The 18,580-nt window shown below is 35.3% G+C and overlaps 1 protein-coding gene across 6 annotated transcripts in view; it reads left to right on the forward strand.

The window, feature by feature from the left end:
• LOC135209047 (anoctamin-10-like) overlaps positions 1 to 18,580 on the forward strand; it is a 269,749-nt gene that overhangs the window by 203,413 nt on the left and 47,756 nt on the right. For all 6 annotated transcript variants that reach the window (XM_064241591.1, XM_064241595.1, XM_064241596.1 and 3 more), the window contains 4 exons: positions 2,222 to 2,380; positions 9,368 to 9,587; positions 11,676 to 11,806; positions 14,521 to 14,610. In XM_064241591.1, coding sequence (XP_064097661.1) covers positions 2,222 to 2,380; positions 9,368 to 9,587; positions 11,676 to 11,806; positions 14,521 to 14,610 — 600 coding nt within the window. The remainder of the gene's footprint in view (positions 1 to 2,221; positions 2,381 to 9,367; positions 9,588 to 11,675; positions 11,807 to 14,520; positions 14,611 to 18,580) is intronic.

Raw genomic sequence — 18,580 nt, forward strand, 5'->3', positions numbered from 1 at the left:
GGTTAACATATATGAGGCTATATTAATTCCGAGGTAGAGCGAATTGGTATTAAAGGATATTTGTAGCTGAATGAGTGGATATGAATCACGATGTTGTGACAGAAATTCAGATATATGTATATATATATACATACTATATTATATATACATTTATAAACTGTTTCCTCTAACAGGAGGTGGTTCCAGTCAAGAAAGCATCCTAACACTTAAACTTTACCCGTTGGAGTGTAAATGATCCAACTTATACATAACTGAACATTACTGCCCATCCTTTATAGTAACTCTCCTAATCCTTCTAACCAGCACTTGAGAGGCCTTCTCCTCCTTTCCCCTTTCTGTAATCTCTAAATGATACACTTCACACCAAACTCATCTCCATTCTTTCTACCTAATACCCTGTCGCCTCAAAACCTTAGATCTATCTTCTCAATTCTTTAGACTTTCAGTGGTTTGCATTCCACACTAATCAAGCCTGCTTTGTTTGTTAACAGTACACTCCCTTGGGAGCACTCAATGGAACGCTTTATTGCCAGTATAAAAGAGCCCTTATAAATGGCAATTAAATTTCAGCATTTTAATGAGAGATTAACTGCCAATACATCTAACCTCCAGATTCGAATCCACAGTTATGTAAGTGTACATATATTTAAAGATAAGGCTGTACAGAAAGCTTTCGGGAAACTGTTCGAGCTTAGGCTTTTGTGGAATATTTACAGAAAATTTGACCATAGGGCGGCCTGGTGACTGGCAACAAGTATTTTGCTTTTGGAAGAGGTAGGAATGTTTCCTTTTTGGAAAGTGGACCTTTTGTTTGGAAGAATTCTAATATTTTGGGTCAACAGATGCATTGTGGATTTTATACTTCAAAGATAACAATTTCTGTTCGTTTCCTAATTTTTAGTTTTCTGTGAAAGAAAACTATCGAGATGGCTATTTGTCTTCCACACTTTTCAGTCCGCCCTCAGGTCTTAAAAACTACTGAGGCTAGAGAGCTGCAAATTGGTATGATGATCACCCACACTCCAATCATCAAACATACCAAATTGCAATTTTCTAACCTCAGTAGTTTTTATTCCATTTAAGGTTAAATTTAGGCCATAATCGTCCGTCTAACACCGCAACAACACAGGCCACCGCGACAGGCTGAGAGTTTCATACAGCATTATACGCTGCACAGACAACTCCACTGCACCGAAGAAACTTCGGCGCATTTTTTACTTGTCTATATATATATATATATATATATATATATATATATATATATAACATTCAATTTCATAGATCTATGTAGCAGGTACAAGGTAACAGCACATACAAACCAGTGACTCGCTTTATCTGTCTATTCTCATGCAATTTTTTTTTAAGCTTTTAATTTTCCTTGAAACTTCGAATTCTGTTTGGTCTCCTCACTTGCGAAGAGAAATATGCTAATTTGTAACTTGATTATACAGCACTTATTGAGAGATAAAGCAAACTTCAGCGTAATGAGATTATTGAAATCACAGAATATAAAGGTATTCGAATAAAAGGAACTTCACATCTAAGAGTTATGCCATTGGGCACTGGATGAGGTGGAGTAGGCATGTGTGTAGAATGGGTAGTGCCCTGCAGATGGGCATCTTGTGCTGGTTTAAGAGGTCACAGTGGTTTCATCCTTGGTTAAGTAGCTGAAGAATAAACTTGGTATTGGAAGTAGGTTATGTACATATAATTAATTTAATATATAATAGAATATATATATATAATATATATAATATATATATATATATACATATATATATATTAATAAAAGGAGCCCATAAAAACGCCAAAATATAGAAAATAAGTTCTATATTTCAGAGGACTGCTGTCTCTCTCTCTTCAGTTAGGTAATGAATGAGAGAAGTTACAGAAAACATACTACTTACTTTCTATATTTTGCCGTTTTTATGGGCTCCTTTTCTTAGATGGAATTCTGTTGTAACAGGACATTTTTACCAGACATATATATATATATATATATATATATATATATATATATATATATATATATCTATATTCGTGCGTGTACTTTTGAATTTTTTCTGCATATAATCTAACAGCTTCCCATGAATTTAGAGCATGTGATACTGAGAAATTCAGGAACGTAGCAGCAATCAAAATATATATATATGATCACCGATGTGGACTGGCTCATGTACGTATGCATAAGTTAAATCTTCTTGGTTTCTTTCCCCCACAGTTCTGGAAGCGGAGATGCGCCGAGTTAGCCTACAGTTGGGGAACTCTGGAGCGGCCGTGCCAGGTGGAAGCCCGTGCCAACTTCATCGGCTCCATGGAACAGAATCCGGTCACTGGAAGGTTCGAGCCCGTGTATCCGATGTGGAAAACTCGGTGCAAGGTAAGGCTTCAGGCGAAAGTGGCAATGGAGGGCCAATAGATATTGCATTTTCGGGAATAGCTTCGACCATCCATCCAGTCCTGCTTATTTTGGAGTCTTGCCATCGGTCTTGGTGGAGTCAGATTCAAAAGTCCTCCGATATATTCTCTCTCTCTCTCTCTCTCTCTCTCTCTCTCTCTCTCTCTCTCTCTCTCTCTCTCTGGTATTGGAACCTAGTGTGCTCTTGAGCAGTAAATTATAACCAGTGAGTGTCGGCTTACTATCGAAAAATGTCATTACATCATGGTTATCTACAGTGTTAAGGGCAAAATTAGAGAGGTGTTCAGTTAACTACCAATCCACACGTACAACGTGGATGTTTTACCACCGGCATCAACAGTGTGCATGTTAGGGTATTACCGCAATCATAGGGCAGTAAGGGCATTGTAATATTGAATGGGTCAAGAAACAGGTGCAGTAGATAATGGGAGATGAGGTTTTGTGTTCGCCCTTTCCTGTTTGTCACTTTTTTTTTTTTTTTCCTTTTTCTGTTTTGTCTTTTCTCGTGAGAGACCTCCTTAGCTGATCTGCGTGAAAGTTTTTTTTTTTTTCCTCTAACGAAACTGTCAGGGGCAAGACAGCGTTCTCAAGTTCGTTTCTTTTTTCGCCAATGAAAATAACTTTCAGTTCTATTTTCAAACAGAAGTACTTGTGCTTTCAAAATGAAGACACTTCTGCAATTCACCCAGTGATGTATCAGTAAAATGATTCATTGAATATTTTGCATTGTTCTTAAGAAGTACCTGGACATTAGCGCCACGGAAGAAAAAGATAAAGAAAAAAAAACATTGGGAACGTTCTATACTTAATCGGTGACCTAAGGCCTATCTATTTAGGGTAGGCCTTGCTAATAAGTTCTTTCCCACGAGGAAGTCTCCATACTCTGAGCTTGCGTTTCGTCTTGGTTAGTTTTCCCGAGTCCAGAGATCCACACAACCCCTTTATTCCTTTTACCGCTTGTGCCGGCTTTGTCTGTCCGTCCGCCCTCAGGTCTTAAAAACTACTGAGGCTAGAGGGCTGGAATTTGATATTTTGTTCATCCACCCTCCAATCGTCAAACATACCAGATTGCAGCCCTCTGACCTCTGTAGTTTGGATTTTATATAAGGTTAAAGTTAGCCATGATCGTACTTCTGGCAGCGGCCATGATCTACTTCTGGCAGCGAAATAGGTACCAAAAACATAGGCTCCAACAAAGACACCGACTTCCAGCATGCCATAATCCGTGGTAACGTTTAGGCTTATGGGATAAGGAACGCCGTAACCTTACGTAGCCCAGGCCCGAAGAAAACGATTAGAGGAAGAAACGTTAAGAGAGAAAAACAGAAGCAGAAAGAGATTTCGATAGCTTTTGAGTCCATTAATACCTTTTTTTTAAGACTGAACACTTTTTGATGTTGTGGCTAGTACTTTTTGCATTAAAATTAACTCCGTTTTTTTACTTTTTTCATTTTGCAATCTTGACCCATTTAATTTTTCCCTGATTTAACGTATATAGATAGAAGTGGGTACATTTTAGCGTTCTACCTTCTCTTTCAAACTCTTTACATCTCATTAAAAGTGTTCCTTATTCAGGTGACAGTGTCAACAATTAACATTGTAAGATTGTGAATGGAAATTCACACTGATTTTTGTAATTCGTTTACAAAAGCTGGTCTTTGGGGAAACACTCATCACTTTTCATAAAGTCAGTAACCGACTGTTAAGGTATGTTAAAAAAAAGGTTGATATATAAAAAAAACTGCTAATTATTGTAGGAATATTTGTTTATAGGAAGTTTTTCTAAAAGAAAACAATAAACCAAAGTTTGTTATGAAAATGGTTGATGAAATATTTCAGTCTTGAGAAGTTGGTCAGTTACAGAAATTTATACGTTTAATGAAGTTGGTTGGAAATGCAGATTCCAGCACCGTTAGTCAATGAACTAGTGACAAAGAACTGTTATTCGCCGTTGTCATTTATGTTAATATTAACTTAATTTCCAAATTAACTGGTGAACAAGAATTGTTATTCATTGCGGGCATTTGCGTGTACCGAATCCCTTTCTGTTTGTAGTGTTACTAACCAAATTTTTCTGTGTAACTATGACCAAGAATCTTTATTCATTATGGCTATATTTATGAATTTGTTTTACTGTTGTTGTATTGCTTTGACATTTATTCAGGGACTGGGTCAGGTGTGCTACGTACAAAAATTACTTAAAATACTTTGATTTCTCTCACTTAGGCCATAAAGTACTTTGATTTCTCTCACTTAGGCCTTAAAGTACTTTGATTTCTCTTACTTAGGCCATAAAATACTTTGATTTATCTCACTTAGGCCTTAAAATACTTTGATATCTCTCACTTTAGCCATAAAATACTTTGCTTTCTCTCACTTAAGCCATAAAATACTTTGATTTATCTCACTTAGGCCTTAAAATACTTTGATATCTCTCACTTTAGCCATAAAATACTTTGCTTTCTCTCACTTAAGCCATAAAATACTTTGATTATCTCACTTAGGCTTAAATACTTTGATATCTCTCACTTTAGCCATAAAATACTTTGCTTTTTTCTCTACTTAAGCCATACTATTTGTTTATCTCACTTAGGCCTTAAAATACTTTGATTTACTCAGTTAGGCCATAAAATACTTTGATTTCTCTCACTTAGGCCATAAAATACTTTGACTTCTCTCACTTAGGCCATAAAGTACTTTGATTTCTCTCACTTAGGCCATAAAGTATTTTGATTTCTCTCACTTCGGTCATAAAGTACTTTGATTTCTCTCACTTAGGCCATAAAATACTTCGATTTCTCTCACTTAGGCCATAAAATACTTTAATTTCTCTCACTTAGGCCATAAAATACTTTGATTTCTCTCACTTAGGCCATAAAGTACTTTGATTTCTCTCACTTAGGCCATAAAGTACTTTGATTTCTCTCACTTAGGCCATAAAGTACTTTGATTTCTCTCACTTAGGCCACAAAATACTTTGATTTCTCTCACTTAGGCCATAAAGTACTTTGATTTCTCTCACTTAGGCTATAAAGTACTTTGATTTCTCTCACTTAGGCCATAAAATACTTTGATTTCTCTCACTTAGGCCATAAAATACTTTGATTTCTCTCACTTAGGCTATAAAGTACTTTGATATCTCTCACTGAGGCCATAAAGTACTTTGACTTCTCTCACTTAGGCCATAAAATACTTTGAATTTCTCTCACTGAGGCCATAAAATAGTACTTTGAACTTCTCTCAACTTAGGCTCATAAAATAGCTTTTGAATTTCTCTCGGCTTAGGGCCAGTTAAAATACTTTGATTTCTCCTCACTGTTAGGCCATAAAATAACCTTGATTTTCTCTCAACTTAGGCCGCCCTAAAGTACATTTGAAAAAATTTCTCTCACTTTGTAGGCTATAAAGTACTTTGATTTCTCTCACTTAGGCCATAAAAATACTTCGATTTCTCTCACTTAGGCCATAAAATACTTTGAATTTCTCACTTAGGCGCCAACAAAAACCATACTTTGATTTCCTCTCACTGAGGCCATAAAAGACTTTGACTTCTCTCACCTTAGGCATAAAATATTTGATTTCTCTCACTTAGGCCATAAACATACTTTGATTCTCTCTCCTTCAGGCCATAAAATACTTTGACTTTCTCTCACTTAGAGCCACAAATACTTTGATTTCTCTACTGTAGGCCCTAAAGTACTTTGATTGCTCCTCACTTAGGCCTAAAATACTTTGATATCTCTCACTTAGGGCCATAAAATACTTTGATATCTCTCACTTAGGCCATAAAATACTTTGATATCTCTCACTTAGGCCAACCTTCTGAGTATCTCCATAATGCAAATTCTCAGTCTAGTCTATTATCTATCCGTTATAATCAGATTAAGAGGACCGTTGTAAATACTTAATTATCCATTCTTTTCAGACTCGCAGGTAATAGGTTATTTTTAAAAAATACTGATTTATATCAATTTGGCCTTCTGATTTATATTATATGGGCCTGTTGATTAATATCATCTAGTATTATTCAAGTGTTGTGTACGTACACTGATTTACATCTTCTATGCTTTCTTATCTGTGTTTATCTAAGCCTGCATATATATATATATATATGTATATATAATATATATATATATATATAATAGATTATATATAGATATAGATATATATATATATGATGGATTACTATATCTATATGATATCAATCAAAAAATCAAAATGCTATTTATATATATAGCATTTTGATTTATATCATATAGATATAGTAATCTATCATCCCATTGCATTTTATCAATGGTGTGACCGGCGTAGGTTCAAAACCCACCTTCCAATGAAGAGTTTTTCCTCCCTTTCCTTTCGTATTCCAGTATTCCAAGGCTCTAGTTGGAAAGCTCATCCAAGAATACTTTGGAAGCTGATGTGACTTATTACGAAAACAATTGAGCTAAACTATTGAGCCAAACAATTGAGCCAAATTGAGTCTGCAATTATCATAAGGTTGGGATGGTCTTTTTGTGATCGGTCTCTTAGGACCAAAATTGAGAGAAACTTTTAAGTTTACGTTTTTGACAGTATTCCAGAGTACTGTCTTCTGCAGAAGTAGAAACGGCAGAAGACTAATGGCCTCGTGTTGTTCCTACCCCGAAGAATAAAGGAAAAAAATTGACAGTTTGCAAACTCGAAGGAAGCGTTTGCTCGCCCAGTATTAATGAAGGGTATGCAGATCGGTGGATAACAGAAGGATAAAGAGAGTTCCAGAGTTTGTAGGGTGAGGGTAAGAGAGGGAAAAGTGAATTGCTTTAACCAAACTGTGTAAAGTGTTGACGCTTACAGACATGCTTACAGACATAAGGATAACAGGTTGGTCAAACTTGGTGAGGTGTTCAAAGCCATTTGAAGATGAAATAACGGCGAATACTTGGGTGTCTGGGGAGCAGAACGCCCTATGAAGGGCGCGGTGCCATAGGGCGTGTTACAAAGGACGTCGCATCCTAGGAACGACGAGGTGAAGATGGATGAGGGAGCTTACAGTCCAAGATAAACCAGGCCCTCAGAACGATCGAGACAATTCAGGGAAATTGTCCCGGCGCAAGGCACAAGGCAGGGACCTTCGTTCCAGAAGTTGGCTGACTTCAGTTACTGAGGTCACGTTACGTAAGTGTGTACGGGATGTGACCAGCAGAGAAATCAATGTTACGAGACAGCTTGAACCCGAAGAACTCTTCAGAAGCCTCGACCCGAGTTTGGAAATAGTCATAAAGTGAAAAGAAGCTATTAACGCTACGAGAGTTTGAGGTTAGCTGGTGGGATTTTGGCGCGGAATCAGATACGTCAGCAGAGAGTCGCCTGGACTTGTGCCCTGTGGGATGCGGTTATCTAATTAAGGAAAACCGAAGAGAGCTTTGAGCGAAGTCTTCATGGTGACGTAAGATAGGTTCGCTTATGAAGATCAAGTGTTCAAGAATTAAGGGTGTTTCCTTAACAAGTAGGCTTCAGTGTTATGGAGTATATTTTTTTTTAAGCAAGTCGTTTGACGAATATGTTTTACGTACTTTGGAATACGCTAATGTCTAGTGGTATTAATGAAGGTTTTAAAATGAGAAGCTGTATGACCTTGGCAGTTTATAATATTAATAATAATAATAATAATAATAATAATAATAATAATAATAATAATAATAATAATAATAATAATAATAATAATAATAATAATATTCGAAAAACAGATACCTTCTCCCCGTATAGGGGAGAAGGTATCTGAAAAGGGCCTAACTAAATATGTATAATTTGTCGCTAATGAAAGTACATAAATGATGGCAGTCACATACAGAAGCCTTCCCAGGTATGAATGCTTACACCTGATTTCCAGAGAGCTATACCATATTTTTATGAATTTCTTAAATTGTTTCTATCTGTTAAATTACAGGAATAGAATGAAATAGCTATGAAAGAATTGTAGCAGCAACCTATTCCCTGTCGTATTATAATTCCATTTCAGGAGCAGAGCAGCATCTGATACATTCCTCTCCAGCTAGTGGAGCAGATGCTGCCGTATTTCCATGACAGAATGAGAGCGATTTCTGTTACGTTCCAATGGAGGCAGTAGATCACTCACTAACATTCTTATTTCAGAATGAGAGGCATCTCTAGGACATTTTCGTTCCCAAAAGTACAAAAGACTTCCAAATATTCACATGTCAAGGCTATAGCAATGTCTGATATATTTATATTTCTATTAACTAGCTCGTGGAGCCCGGTACCTGGGCAGTGAGGCCGGGTGCCATGCTCCCTGACGATGTGACTGTACAGTTATCTAACATCGATTTTTTTCCCCCGAGCTAACGCTCGAACTTTTTATTTCCTTTTCTTGTTATTTCCTATGTTGTTGTACCTGCCCTACTTGTCAGAACGTAAGAATTCACAATTCAGTGTTTACCGTTAACTACCAACTGAGCGGTAGTTTTCCCGGATGCCATTTTCAGCCGTATCTTACCATGTTCAGCAACGATTTGAAAATGGCTTGGTCATGTTTAGTCAGGTAGTCACTGAGTAGGGAAAGACCCTCTCTCCTTCACCCCTCTTTAACCCCTAATGCTAATAAATTGGTCCGTCAGTAGTTAGCACTTATATGGGATTCCGCACCGGTGAAAAGTGTTTACAGACAACAGAGGCCAAACTAATGCTTTTTGTAGAAAGATACAGGAATTTTTGAAATACCTCCATCCCACAAGTATTGTCTAGGTGCATCTCCATTCCAGATATATAATACAAAATTTCCTATTCTGGACCAGTAGAACAATCTCTAATTTCCATTTCTAGAAGTACAGTAATCTCTGTCACATTTCTGTTCCAGAAAACAATCATTATAAAAATATAAGACTATATAAGAATGTTGTCTTCCAAGAAATACTGTGCCGTCATAATGTCTTGACTGATTACCATTTCCAGATGTACTTTGTAACGTGTCCCCTGGTTGGCCTGTGCTTGTTGGGTTCCCTCTGGATGATGGTCATGGCATTTTGGGCTGAAGAGCAGCTAATGGACTGGAAGAAGCGGTACGGATCCATCGCTGGAATATTCATGCACGTCCCCTCAGCGTTCTACGCGGCCCTCGTCTGGCTCATGAATTACTACTACAAGAAGCTGGCGACGCGAATGACTGACTGGGGTAGGAAGAGAGATTTGACTGTGTATATGTTGATATGTCTATTTTTGCGTAGAGGGAGGGAGAAAAAATGCATGATTTTTTATTTATATATTATATATATATATATATATATATATATATATATATATATATATATATGGATCCTAGAGAAAAGAATTTTCATCCTTGTATATTTGTGTAGATAAAGTGAGTTTTAGTACAGTTGCATTCAGCTGGATTTGTGCCTTCATGGCCATTTTACCTGCTGGGGAACGTGTAACATCTATTAGTGTTAATTCCGTTTTTATAATTGATACCTACTATATAATGGACTCACGCTTGATTTTTTAATAGAGAAATTGCTTAGCCCCTGTATGTGTTGGGATTAGGACGACCAGCTGGCGATATTATCTCCTGATGGATGACGATCCAATCCTTTAGAAAACAAGTATTTTTAAACTTTCAAGATAAGAGTTTCGTAACCAGTCAAATAGTCGTGAAAAAATGTCTATAGTTCGATTCGGTGATATTTGCATAGACCCGTTCGAGATGTCTCCTAGTCAGGTAGCTGATATATATATATATATATATATATATATATATATATATATATATATATATATATATTTTTTTTTTTTTTTTTTTTTTTTTTTTTTTTTTTTGTACGCTGAAGAGGACCCGCGATATCTCGAAATTATCTGTGAATCATATTCACTTTATCAAATTCAGAGCCTTTTAGTACCTACGGAAAATTCTTCAGAATTTTAGTTTTCCTTTTTATCTCCTGTTACTAAATTGGTTGTCCTTTTCTTACGATATTGGCAACCCTTACATTGGCGTCTCTAGTGTTATTCAAGGGCGGCGGTGGTGGGGGGCGGAATCAGTCACTTATAGGCTGATGGGACTGGCAACGTTATGCCTTTTACCAAGCAAGGCCCGAAGGCAACAAGAATCAGGAACGACGAGGAAGTAGGGTCTGTCCCAGCAGGGAGGAATATTAAAGTAATGTTAATAATACTGATAAGACAAATCTTACAGTGTCCTTAGAGCATAGCTGCACCAGACCTTATTAGTCAAGTAGTCTTAGATCGGTCAGGAACCTGATACGAATAATCTCTCTTTGTGCGATGAAGTCAGTAGCCCTCGTAATATTCTTAAGCATGTTTTGAACTATATGCAAGATTCATCCTCATCCTTAAAGAACCAGTTCGTTCACCCAAGACCTCAATACTGACAGTAGCAGTAATGAGGAAGCATAAGCAGTTGGCTGTAGTAGTCTCGTATCAGAAGTTGACTTGTAAATCGATCTACTTATTTCTTTATGATTTATCGTCAGCGTCACTTTTTTCAAGTTTGATTTTGAGTTATTCATTTTAGATTTAAAAGCGTTTCATTCTCTCTCTCTCTCTCTCTCTCTCTCTCTCTCTCTCTCTCTCTCTCTCTCTCTCTCTCTCTCCATTCTGTAAATGAGCTTGTGTGTGTCTAGTATAGTATATATGCATTTTGTATGTGGAAATGTTTTATATATTTTATGGTATTGTTGTCTTTATGAGTATTTCTGTTATATACGAGAATTCCAATCAGTGTGATTTTGCAAAGGTAGATCTTACGGAATATCCTGATCATTTTCCTGTTGGTATCATTCTTCTGACGAAATATTTCTGTAGAATGTAGTATGTTTGACATGGTCATAAATATCCGTATTGAATATGATGACCGTCTCTGCAATAATGGTTCAATATTTGAAGTCATCTTTGCATTAATCGTTGTCGAAGCTCTGCTAAATGAAAGAATCCCCAATATTTTGAACAGTTTTTATCAAATTAGTGATTACTTTTCAACTTTTCACCCCTTGTCTCTCTGTGGAAAATCCCCTCATGCTGCTTATTTGGTACAGATTGGGCATTGGTACACAGTGCCCAATGTATACCAAATAAAGAGGACTACATTTCCATTGCCCATTCTTTGTATTGTAGCAAAATATCTTAGGAAGCGACGAACGAGTTTGGATGAAACTGGAAGATAATCCTCTGCGGGTCACTCAAGATTTCGGTGGTCGCGCCTAGCAAAATTGTAACGATTTTTCCTGTGTTTTGTCTCTTCTCATAGAAAACCACCGGACGCAGTATGAATATGACTGGCACCGCGTCAGCAAACTTGTGGTTTTCGAGTTTGTTAATAATTTCTCGTCTCTCTTCTACATTGCTTTCTACATCCAGGATATGGACATGCTGTGCTCGGTAAGAATGAATTGGTTATATTTCAGTTCTTATGTATGTGTGTATGTATACATACATATATATATATATATGTGTGTGTATGTATGTATGTATGTATGTATGTATGTATGTATGTATATAGTATATGTATGTATGTATGTATGTATATGTATGTATGCATGTATGTATATATATATATATATATATATATATATATATATATATAGTATATATATATTATGTATGTATGTATGTAGTATGTATGTATGTATGTGTATTATATATATATATATATATATATATATATTATATATATATATATAGTATCTATGTATATATACTATATATATATATATAATATACATACCAAGGCCAAAACAGAACAGCATTTTGTACAACTTTATTGGGACATGTTTCGAGTAGTACTATCACTCGTTATCAACCTACAAAATTGAAATGAATGACATTATAATTCTTGCAATCAAATTCACAGTAATAAAATGACATGTATAAAAATTACAAGAGTACGTTAAAAGATAGCTAATACTTAAAAAAATGAAAAAATGGCCAGATGAAACAATTGAGTAGATAAAATAAAATAAAGCAGAATGCAAATTTAAGTCACAAAAACGGATGGTACAAAAGAACAATAAATATACTAAGTCGATATACAAACCTGCAGGATGCAGACTAAAAACACAAAAGTGAGGTCACAGTCACATTTCTAGCCAAGGAAGGCTTTATCTTAACAGAATATAAAACTTCTAAAATGTCGAGGTCTGTAGCAAACTGGGTAGAGGTTAAAATAGAAAAATCATCGATATGTAAAGAGTGACCTTAGAAATTCCAATTCTTCGTGTAAATTCAAATAGCCAGAAAAATTTTTATATGCTCTGGTAACTAGCGTAAATATTAAATTCATCTTATATTTCAAAGGTGTAGCTGATTGAAATTTAGACATAAGACCTGTGAAAGTAGGCTTTCTATAGACTGAAGTGTGAAATTTATTATTAAGATATTTTACTTTAATATCTAGAAAAGCAAGTGTATGATTATCTTCGACTTCAGATGTAAATTCTATATTATTATGCTTACTATTAAGGTTCTCTAAAAACAAACAACCTGAAACTACCGCTAACGTAAAGAAACCTGTTATTTACCTACCTTTAACTTTTACTGGAACTCATAGTTACGATCTAAAATAAAGCAATTAATTTCTATTTTGTCCATTGGTTACCCTCAGCTAGATATCAAAATATATTTTACTTTACCAAATAAATTAGAAAATTTCTTTAAAATTAAAGACCCTATACCAACAAGCCTTCAGTCCAATCTGATCTATAAATGGCAGTGCAGTGATTGTGATGCCACTTACGTTGGAAAAATTACCAGATCAGCTTAGATGAGATGGTTTGAACATCTTGGTAGGTCATTTCGTAAAGGCAATTATCTTTCAAGACTTAGTTATAGTGCAATTAGGGAACACAGCCAGGATTCTGGTCACCCTTTACATATCGATGATTTTTCTATGTTAACCTCTGCCCAGTTTGCTACAGACCTCGACATTTTAGAAGTTTTATATTCTGTTAAGATAAGCCTTCCTTGGCTAGAAATGTAACTGTGACCTCACTTTTGTGTTTTTAGTCTGCATCCTGCTGGTTTGTATATCGACTTAGTATATTTACTGTTCTTTTGTACCATCCGTTTTTGTGACTTAAATTTGCATTGTGCTTTATTTTATTTTATCTACTCAGTTGTTTCATTTAGCCATTTTTTTTATTTTTTTAAAGTATTAGCTACCTTCTGACGTACTCTCGTAATTTTTATACATGTCATTTTATTATTGTGAATTTGGTTGCAAGAATTATAATGTCATTCATTTTAATTTTGTAGGTTAATAACGAGTGATAGTACCACTCGAAACATGTCCCAATAAAGTTGTACAAAATGCTGTTCCGGGTTTTGGCCTTGGTGTCCTTACTGATATGTAGATGGCGCTTCCCTGCCGGTGTTTCAATTGCTATATATATATATAGTATATATATATATATATACTATATATATATATATATATATATATATATATATAATATATATCTATATCAAGGCTGATGTTGGCCTTATTATAAAATGTCATCAGTTGATGGAACAAAGAAAAGGTTTTTTCTATAATATTGCTTATCATTCTGTTTACTTATTGATATATTTATCTCCCGTTTCCTTGGTAATTTTCAAATTTCATATGGCTCCTAATCCTGTGCATGTATTAATATGTAATATATATATATATATATATATAACCGCACTGCCATCTAAATTTCTGGAATTCTCCACGCTTTTTCGGATACGCTTGTCACTACAAAGCTTGAGATCCAAATGCAAGAATATGAGGCAGTTCTGACCGTCCGTAGTAGGATTCGAACTCGCATCCGGAGTATCAGAACAAGGTCGCGTTACCGACTTGACCACGAGAAGGATCAGTAGAACCTTAAAATCCTTGGATTTAGATCTGTGGCTTTGTAGTGACAAACACATCCAAAAAGTGGGAAGAATTTGAGAAGTTGAGAGGGCAGTGTAGGCTAATACAATTGCATACGTATCTAGTAAAAAGTGACCAGTAGATTCTGTAGCTTGATTTGCATGTGATTCACTCATGCTCTTCCTTTTCAGTGACCAGTAGATTCTATAAATTTATTAATATATGATTTATTCACTTTCGTCCTTTTCCTGTGCAGCAAGTGGCAACCATGCTGATTGTAACGCAGATGATCAATCACTTCCAGGAAGCTCTTTTGCCCTACGTGGTCAAGAAGACCTACAATCAGGTAAAGCAACATTAAGGTCCTCTGTCTCTCTCTCCCCTCCTCCTCCTCCTCCTCCTCCTCCTCTTCCAAGCAGAGCTACTGCTCCCTCGGTTACTGCTCTCTCTCTCTCTCTCTCTCTCTCTCTCTCTCTCTCTCTCTCTCTCTCTCAATGTTCCATTAAGCATTCGATCTAGTTTTTTTTATAGTTATTGATAATTATAATGATTCTGCATTAATGCGTTTAAATGAAGGTAAGTTTCCTTTACGTTCTCTCTCTCTCTCTCTCTCTCTCTCTCTCTCTCTCTCTCAGTCCGTCCTAGTCTTATCCCGTTATCTATCGACGTATTTTTCCTTTGTATTTTTCCTACTAATGCCCTTATCTACTTGGGTACATTTTCAGTTGTTTTCATGTTTTACATTATCCGTATTATGTGAATTTGTATTTTGATTTTATTGGATGCTTTCTTCGATTTTACTCTCCGACTGTCGTGTCATCGGCGTTTTATTCCTGTTTCTTTCTTATTCTTCTGTATATATTATCGTTGTCTATTTTTCTCTTCAGATTTTGTTTTGCTGCTGTTCGTTCATTTGTCTATTTTTTGTTACTGATGTTTTTCTTGTTGTTGGATTGAGGTGAAGTACCTCTCAATGTTTGATTGTGTTAGCCTAAGAAACTTTGTGTTAGCCGAAGGAAGGCTTGACGAGATTCGGGTTATATATATATATATATATATATATATATATATATATATATATATATATATATATATATATATCAGAGATGTATCGGATATCAGAAAATGGGCTTTGCAGATGCGGATATCAATTTTTTTATATTTGCGGACGCAAATACAAATATCAATGCTTCAAATTTGCGGATACGGATGCGGATGCAGATGCGGATATTTGATGAACGTACCCTCGAGGATGCGGATACTTTGTAAATCTAAATGATTTAGGTATATTTAATGGTTAAATACGATTTTCAGCCCAATAATTCTAAAATTATGTGTTACCACATAATATTTGATGTACTCATTGAAAGTAGAAACATGAGTGATACTCATGTGAGTGTATATTTTCATATGAATGTACAAACAGTAACAGTGATATACTGTATAAATTGTGTATCATGTATTCTGTAGAGTAAAGTGAAAAAGCCAAATTTAGCACAAAAAAGAAATCTACTTTTACCCACAATGTATGAGTATGAACTATTTAACAGTGAGCAGGGAATGATATCCTTATATCCACATTCTCAAATTGCGGATGCGGATGCGGATGTGGATATCTATTTCATCTCTAATATATATTTACACACTTACACATATATATGTATATATACTTGTATATGTATGTATATATATAGACACACATATATATATTGTATATATATATATATATATATATATATATATATATATATATATATATATATATATATATGCATATATACAGTATATATATATTTTTTTCAATCACGCCTGAATCAAATATCAAGTTACCAAGCCTGCATTAACTTGGGAATAACATTCAACCAAAAGTATATATATATATATATATATATATATATATATATATATATATATACATATATATATTATATATATATATATATATATATATATATATATATATATATCCTTGTCACAGTTCAAACATTGAAATGAATTTTGAGTTTGCGACGAATATATATTTATTTATCCTGGCCAGGATTCGAACTTATACATTTCGTGGTTGCAACGATGATAGTGACTTATCCATTCAGCCATCAAGAGACGCAAATTTGATCATGAATGCCCTACACATTTAGGGTCTGTGCTCAGAATCGAAATCAACCATTCTCCACCATGTTATTTGAGTACTAAGTTTGAAGTATGCGGCTATTTATGACGAGTTCGAATTCTGGCGAAGGTAGAGGCGCTGATCGTATACAAATCCTATTTTGCTGTAAATTATCCATGCGGTTAAATGATTTAGATTTTGAAGGGTATTTGCGGATATTATTCGATCTTCTCTCTCTCTCTCTCTCTCTCTCTCTCTCTCTCTGTGTATATATATATATATAATATATATATATATATAGATATATATATGTATATTATATAGATATATATATATATATATATATTAAATTATATATATATGTTTATATATACATATATATGTTTGTGTATAAATTATTATTATTATATATATCGATACAGATATATGTTTGTGATATATATATATAGATGTGTATATACTTATACATATACATACAGGAATATATATATATATATATATATATATATATATATATATATACATACGTATATATATATCTCGTAGATATATATATATATATATATATATATATATATATATATATATATATAAGACGCCTTTTTCCTTTGAGGATTTTGGCTAAAGGTGCAAACATTTCGGAACGAGTTTTGCAACCTTTTGCCCTTCGTCACTTCCCCTATAACCCACATCACTTGATTAACTGTTAGATACTTAATCTGCTGCTTAGAGCATCAGAAAATCATAATGGCTGTTCGTGAAGCGAACCTTAGACCCCCTCATCTCCCCCGCCAACTTCTCTCTCTCTCTCTCTCTCTCTCTCTCTCTCTCTCTCTCTCTCTCTCTCTCTCTCTCTCTCTCTCTCTCTCTCTCTCCTTCCAACCCCCTTTCCTCCCACCTGGGGATCGATCAGATGACGAGGAGAGGATGTGTGTGTATGTGTATGTTTGTAGTCTTGTTCTGTTTTAAAACTATACACGACATTTAAATCAATCTTGTTTTTACTCAATATTTCACATTTCACTTAAAACTTTCCGTGTTTATCATATCTGTTTAGTCTTTCGTGCAAGACAAAACGGAAAGACTTTGGCGTTTTTCTGTTTTGTCTTGCGTGCTTGCCTTTAAGTAACAGCCTCTCTCTCTCTCTCTCTCTCTCTCTCTCTCTCTCTCTCTCACACACACACTTTCAAAATTTATCTGTGGACGTAAACACATCATGTAGCTCCAAGCGTCTTTAATTACAAAGCTCTCTCTCTCTCTCTCTCTCTCTCTCTCTCTCTCTCTCTCTCTCTCTCATAAAATTTATTTATCTGTGGATGTGAATACCTCAAGTAGCTCTGAACGTCTTTAATTACTTCCATCTCTCTCTCTCTCTCTCTCTCTCTCTCTCCAACCTTGCCGAGGAAGAGGAGACCCTGATCCGATCCACCCTGACCACCAATACCACCTCTCGTGTGGTCAGCCTCTTAGAATATCGGCGCAGTTTTCCTCATTGTCGTATTATTACCATATTCGCCGAAAAACCAGATCGGCATGCTCTCTCTCTCTCTCTCTCTCTCTCTCTCTCTCTCTCTCTCTCTCTCTCTCTCTCTCTCTCTTGGCAGAAAACATTGATAAACAGGTAGACAAGCATCAGCTGCTGAGAGTTAGTTTTGGTTTGACATTACAACTTGGAGTCTCTTATCATTCGCGTTTCTTTTTCATTTTATTGCTGTTAGTTTTCGTTTTGTTTTGGTTTTTGGCGATGTCTGCACGTTGCCAGATATTACTTTGTATGTTTTTTTTCTAGTTTTGTTTTCTTTTTTATATTCTCGTTCGTTTGTTGCTTCTTTGCAAACGATGGCCGTCTAAGATTGATCTACACTTGAGTTTCTTCATTTTGAAGGATGATAATTGATAGTCATGATTATTGTTAAATAAATGAACACTGAACGAAGACTGCGGTGGTTGTTGTTCTAGTGTTTACGTTATTGCTGCTATTGTGGCTTTGTAGTTGCACTGTTATGGATGTGTTGTTGTTGAGAAACTTTTCGCCCCAACAGGAGATAGAAGGCAACTTGTCGTGTCTCGTGCCACAGCGCGAAAAACAAAAGCCTTTTGTTGTTGAGATTTTTATCAGATTCGATGTTGTTGCTGTTGTTATAAAACAGAATTCTGTCAGAGTTCTACATTATGTCGACGGACAAAATGCAGACATCCATACGAA

This window comes from Macrobrachium nipponense, chromosome 37 (genome assembly GCF_015104395.2).
Source record: "Macrobrachium nipponense isolate FS-2020 chromosome 37, ASM1510439v2, whole genome shotgun sequence".
NCBI lineage: Eukaryota > Metazoa > Arthropoda > Malacostraca > Decapoda > Palaemonidae > Macrobrachium > Macrobrachium nipponense.